General features: G+C 38.8%; 1 protein-coding gene across 1 annotated transcript; it reads right to left on the minus strand.

Moving 5' to 3' along the window:
• Positions 1 to 431: 431 nt before the first annotated feature.
• LOC143580386 (uncharacterized) lies at positions 432 to 1,648 on the minus strand. The gene is made up of 2 exons (XM_077063426.1): positions 1,207 to 1,648; positions 432 to 814 (listed from the first exon to the last, which is right to left on the minus strand). Exons 1-2 carry the CDS (start codon positions 1,589 to 1,591, stop codon positions 432 to 434), a joined length of 768 nt encoding a protein of 255 aa, XP_076919541.1. The 5' UTR covers positions 1,592 to 1,648.
• Between the last annotated feature and the right edge of the window lie 4,919 nt (positions 1,649 to 6,567).

Genomic DNA, 6,567 nt, shown 5'->3' on the forward strand with positions numbered 1-6,567 from the left:
AAAATCACCGGTTTTAAACTAACCAGCTCATTAACCCTCTCTGAGAATAATTATAAACTGTTATCTGTTGTTAGATTTGATGTTAATAGAACCATTAGACTTCTATCAGTGTAACAGTAAAAGGAAACTGATGCCTGTTTGACCTCAAAAAGTCAAATCAGCCCAGTTAACTAAAGGAAGAGAAATGTTACAATAGTGATCAAAATAGTAACCCACTTCTTACATATCTATTATATTCATCCATTAGTTAGTACACAAAAGGCCAGGACCCTAATAAGCCTCACAACTCACAAGATGAATTGAGGTCACTTGGATGCAACTTCTTACAAGCTAGTTAAGTCATAACTGATTCATTGTTTCTTAGATTTAAAACTAACATTAGCATATATATATATATATATATATAGTCAGCAACCATATGCAAAAGTTATCTAGCGATACGTCCTGAACGCAAGCCTGTTAACATCAACATGGGGAAGAGTCACCTTATACAACCCATCTTGCATCTCCCTCTTAAAACCCTCTGGCACACGTATCCCCGCGATATAATGCTTGTTCTCCCGTTTTCCTTCAATGATCAAAGTATCATACTCAAAACCCGACTCCACATCCTCTATCTCAAACCCGGGCATGTTCAACGACACACACAAACCTTCCTTATTTACCACATTTTTCTCCACCCCCGGCAGATTCCCTTTTATGTATATGCTTTCCCCCGTATCCTTCTTATACGCAGTGAACGACTTACTCTTCACAACCGAGTGAGCTATTACTTCACACAGTTTCCTTCCTAGATCTGATCGATCAAACGCATCTGAAAGTAACCATTCACAATGTAAGTATATAACTGTATAGTTTCAATTCTAAAAGATCCTAAGATACTTAATAGGAGTGCAAACGAGCCGACCCGCATGGAATCCACTCGAGATTGGATCAATTAAAAGCTCTAAACGAGCCGAGCTCGAGCCTTGTACGTGAAGAATTGAAGTCCGTTCAAGCTCGTTGAGGTTCAACGAGCCTATTTTTAAATTTCAAAAATGTACAGTAACTTCAAAAGACAATTTTTTAAACCATCTCGCTTTAACCCAAACCCGTTGCCTATCGACCTGAACCAAATTAACCCTTTTTTGAGCTGACCCGTTCCAACCCAAACCAGCCCGACCCAATTACCAATTCTACCTAAGATATTATTGGGACAGTAATTACCACAATAAGGCGTAGGGCGAACGATTTTAACAGGTGTGTGAACAAAATCAGTGTTTTTCAGATACGGAAAGGTTAACTTCACCATTCCCTTGGAAATCAACCCATTCATTCTACCGACCGGGTCGACATTCTCGGGTAATTTGACAGCCGCAAGGTAGGTTTCTTTACTGGTTTTATAGGACATGAGCATAGTATCATCTTCAACAACCGTATTATGAGCAACCGCCTGATATTCGCCTTTCGGTACTGGTAAACCCGGCATTTGTAATATCACGCACGGGCCGTCATCAGTCTCCAACTTCTCCATTCCAGGGATGTGTACGGTCAACTCTTCATCGTTGACCAGAGTTAACAGCATTGATGGAACTCCTGACATTATGTCCATTTGATACGCTAGAAATGGTAGATCAAATTCAAATGTGGCTGAAATTGAAAATTAAAGCATTTAAATAACAAGCATTGAAATATTATTGGAGGTTAAGAAGAGAATTAGTACGTTTTGGTGGTGTGTTGTCCGACGGAGATGAAAAGGGTCTTGTTTGACTTGTGTTGACCGAATGCTGACGTGTGGTGTGAATGGTGGGTAGACGTATGGGTGAGGGTGGACGGAATGGGATGACGGACCTTGTGAGGCGGAGCAGGGTGGATGCCATGGTCTCCGATTACGCAATTCTGAAAACCAGTGCAAAGTTTCTTGGAGACCAAGGGTTATATGCTTATTGTTGGGTGTAAACGAGCTCAGCCGAGGTCGAGCTCGAGTCTGAGTCGTTTTAATTTATGAGGCTTGAGCTTGAGCTTGAGCTTGAGCTTGAGCTTGAGCTTGAGCTTGACTTGTTTAAAGCTCTTTTTTTGCGCGTGAGTTTTTTTTTAATTTAAGTTTGACTCGTTTATTGTTGATTAGTTAATTTATATACATTTAAAATATATATATATATTTTGAGAAAAACTTAGTTGAGCATGATATATAGAAACCCGAAAGAACTAAAATTTAAAAATGCATTAGGTTCATTAAGGCTCGACAAGCCTAAACAAGTTTCTCACACAAAGCTCAAGCTTAGGCTTCAAAGCAAAACATGCTTTATTTGAGGCTCTAACTCGGCTTAAAGTCATTAAAGTTTGGCTTATTTCGATATTTTTGTCAATCCGAGATCAAGTAGCTCACCTGCAACTCGTTTGTTTGCACACCTTATACAAGAGTATTATAAAAATACATTTTTTTATTATGTTCATTATATTGAATCTTATCCATCTTAAAATGATTTGGGAGTGTTTTTTTAAATACTTGACAATTAGCTAAAGCTTTATGTTAGATCTAATTTTATTAAAATAAGGAAAATTGGTTTTAAACAATCTAAACTATGGCCTATTGGTAAATATACATCCCAACTTTACACTTGCCTGCTGGCAGTACCAACTACTTGTGCATCTGTTTTTAACGGGCCACGACTAACGGATGTTAACTCCGTTAGTCTTTGTCTGACGTGGCCATCCCAGCTGTCAAATATCATATTACGTGGAACGTCTACGTGGCGGCTGACTGTGTATAAGGTGTATGTTATCATCACCATCTTCAACCTAATACTCTTTACAACCCAAACCCAAACGGGTTGGTTCCACTTCTGGAACTTAGTATTATGAGTTTAAAAGATAACCCAATTGGTCTAACATAATTTGGTTTAATGAGTTGATATAACCATTAAACTAGTTTTTGTTGCGCAATCTGTTGAACTCTTAGTACCTATCTGTAATGGTTGAATTATTGTGAGTTTTCTATACTTGAGAAAAATATAATAAAAATTGTCTGAGAAACCTGATTCATATATCATACTGTGATAAATTTTGTAGAATTTATCCTTAATCTTTTCTTTGTGAATAAAATCAGTTTGTACATGCCAGAATCTGTCTCGTGAACTGAATGATCATAAGTTAAGTTGTATGATGAATATTTGGTTGCTTTGCCATGATATGATGCGTGGATACATGTTAGGACTTTCGGTACTGTTGACATTACTTATTATCACCAATGATTCGTCGGGTCAAGTTTGTGTGTGAGTTCATACGTGGGTCTTAGAGTCATGTGTTGTTGAACATACTCTCATAACTTAAAACACTTGTACTAGGTAACAGTTAACGAGTCAAATGCATTCATTTGGTTTTGAGAAAACTTTGTTACACGTGACACGAGGTTTTGGATTGAAAACACGGACATACTTGCATACTAGTTTTGAAAACACTAAACGTTTGCCTATACTTGTTTTCTGGATTAAAAACACAAAACGTTTTGAAGTATTGGTTATGTAACCTGCTGAAACAGGCAAAAACGAGCTGAACTATTGATTTTTATTGCTGAATTGCTGTAAAATTGGTCAAAACATGCTGAAATGAGCTGTTAAGTGCTGAAACAGACTGAAAAATCGATGAAACGAGCTGTTTAACATGATGTTTGCTGTAAAAACAAGCTGTTACGTGCATAAACGAACTGAAAACTTGCTGAAACAAGCTGTTTAACATGCTGTTTGCTGTTAAGTGCTGAAACGGAATGAAAAATCGCTGAAACGAGCTGTTTAGCATGTTGTTTGCTGTAAAAGCGAGTTGTTAAGTGCTGAAACGGACTGAAAAATCGATGAAACGAGCTGTTTAACATGATGTTTGCTAAAAACAAGCTGTTACGTGCAGAAACGAACTGAAACTTGCTGAAACGAGCTATTTAACATGTTAGTTGCTGTTAAAACGAGCTGTTAAGTGCTGAAACGGACTGAAAAATCGCTGAAACGAGCTGTTTAGCATGTTGTTTGCTGTAAAAACGAGCTGTTAAGTGCTGAAACGAGCTGTTAAGTGCTGAAACGGACTGAAAAATCAATGAAACGAGCTGTTTAACATGATGTTTGCTGTAAAAACGAGCTGTTACGTGCTGAAACAAACTGAAAAACTTGTTGAAAAGAGCTGTTTAACATGCTGTTTACTGTTAAAACGAGCTGTTAAGTGCTGAAACGGAATGAAAAGTCGCTGAAACGAGCCGTTTAGCATGTTGTTTGCTGTAAAAACAAGCTGTTAAGTGCTGAAATAAGCTGTTAAATGCTGAAACGGACTGAAAAATCACTTAAACGAGCTGTTTAACATGATGTTTGCAGTAAAAACAAGTTGTTACGTGCTGAAACGAACTGAAAACTTGCTGAAACGAGTTATTTAACATGTTGTTTGCTGTTAAAACGAGCTGTTAAGGGCTGAAACAGAATGAAAAATCGCTGAAATGAGCTGTTTAGCATGTTGTTTGCTTTAAAATGAGTTGTTAAGTGCTGAAATGAACTGGACTGGAACATGAATTTTAATGATAAAACTAAACATTTCCTCCGTTGTCCTTGTTCAAAAAAAAAGACTCGAGACCCGTTTTGACCCGTTACGACCTTGACCCATTTTAACCCGGACCCGTTATGACCCGAACCTTTTTACCCTGACCCGTTCCGACCCGAACCATAACAACCTTTTTTTAGTTGACCCGTTTGTAACACCCCGACCAAAGGCGGATTATACATCGGGGCGCCACATATTGTTTCATTACTCGTGACACTATTGGGTGTCAATATTTAATAAATATATTCATTCACGCATGCGCAACGTATACATAAGATATAAATAAACCAACATAAATCAATATATTATAAATCATAATATTTGAACAACAATAACTTGTCTTGATACATTTTAATCTAGGTCCAAAAGTAAAAACGTCCTATGTGTCCACAAGCTCCAAAACAGCTACTGCAAACCTGAACATGTGTTAAAATAAACGTCAAACACTTGCGTGTTGGTGAGAAATCAAGTTTAATACAATACATAGATAACAATAAATCTGCGCGCAACATGTGTATGTCTGGTTTTCAACAAGGGTGTAATCTGATCGGGACCAACTCTAAGAGACAAGACTGCCAGTGCTCACAATTGAGCTCACAAACAAGACTAACTGTGCATGTGTATACAAAAGAGAAAATCATAAACGATAGTTCTCCCGTGTTCATCTAATGGTACCATGAAAACTGCGGAATAGACCGTCAATACGGTTAATGATCCACACATACAAATAAACAGCCAAGTCTACGTCCTCAACACATGGGATACTGCGCGACTAAAGTTCATAAACAAGTTTAAGACTCTAAGTTTGTATGAACACATGAACATCCCAAAACATTAAAAGCAAAAAGGGATTAGGTACGAGATTACTCACTTGATAAACGATGCGGTGTAAGATAAAGCAAGAACCAACTTTAAACAAGCACAAGTTAACCTATAATTAAAGATTATTGTTTTAACGATCTGTTTTAAGTCTTGATTATAAGTTAGCATAAGTAAATTATTATATATAATATATATATATTACCGGAAAAGCAGGACAGAACAGGGAGGAAGACGGAGGCAAGGAGAGAGACGGCAGAGGATCAACGGCAGAGAGCAAGGAAGAACAGGAGGGATTAAGTGCTTGTGTGTGTAGTGTTTAGGAAAATATTACTATTATTTATAGAGAAACCCTAGGAGACATAAATCCAGAAAAAAGGAAAAAGATCTTTAACAGGATCAAGCAAAAGATATCAAAAGCATAAGAAAACAAAAGCAAAAGATATGGAAGATATGGCAGCTGCAGAGGCAAGATAAAGCTGTTAGGGAACAGTAAAAAGCATGGGCGGGTCAGATAAAGGTACTGGTCAAGCATGGCAAAAGCAGATCTCAAAAGATAATGTCAGTCACTTTTTCTGCCAACCAATGGGGTTGGTGCGCATGCTGCGCCGAAAGCAACTTTTCAGACATAAAGCAGATTAGGTCAACAGCTCAAAAGATAAGACAACACAAAAGCAAACGGCTAGATTAAACAGAAGAAAACTCAAAGGGTTTAGCGCGAGAAGGCTAAGGCGCGCCGTGGGAAGAATCACATTTCTTAGCGCGCCGCGGGAGGAACTATAATTCCTAGCGCGCCGCGGGAAGAACTATAATTCTCCGCGCGTCGAGGGATGAACTACGATTCTTAGCGCGCTGCGAGAAGAACTACAAATCCTTAGCGCGTCGCGGGAAGAACTACCGTTCTTCGCGCGCTGCGAGAAGAATTACAATTCTTAGCGCGCTGCGAGAAGAGTTCGTCTCGCGTATCGCTGAAACAGGTGGTCTTCACGCATGATTCCTTGTAAGGGGTCTGGCGCGTGGAGCTGCGCAGACAACCTTAGGCGGGAAGGAACAAAGGACAAGCAAAGAGTTAGAAGAGGGAAACAAGGCTTAAGGGCGGGACGGCGACAAGAGGGAAAAGAAGGCGGAAAGAGAGAAGAAGAGGGACGGGACGGCGGAAAGAAAGAGAGAGAAAGAGGCGGGAAGGAAAAT

Source organism: Bidens hawaiensis, unplaced genomic scaffold (genome assembly GCF_021521415.1).
Source record: "Bidens hawaiensis isolate Kalapana, Puna unplaced genomic scaffold, B.hawaiensis_p1.1 tig00030408_1, whole genome shotgun sequence".
NCBI lineage: Eukaryota > Viridiplantae > Streptophyta > Magnoliopsida > Asterales > Asteraceae > Bidens > Bidens hawaiensis.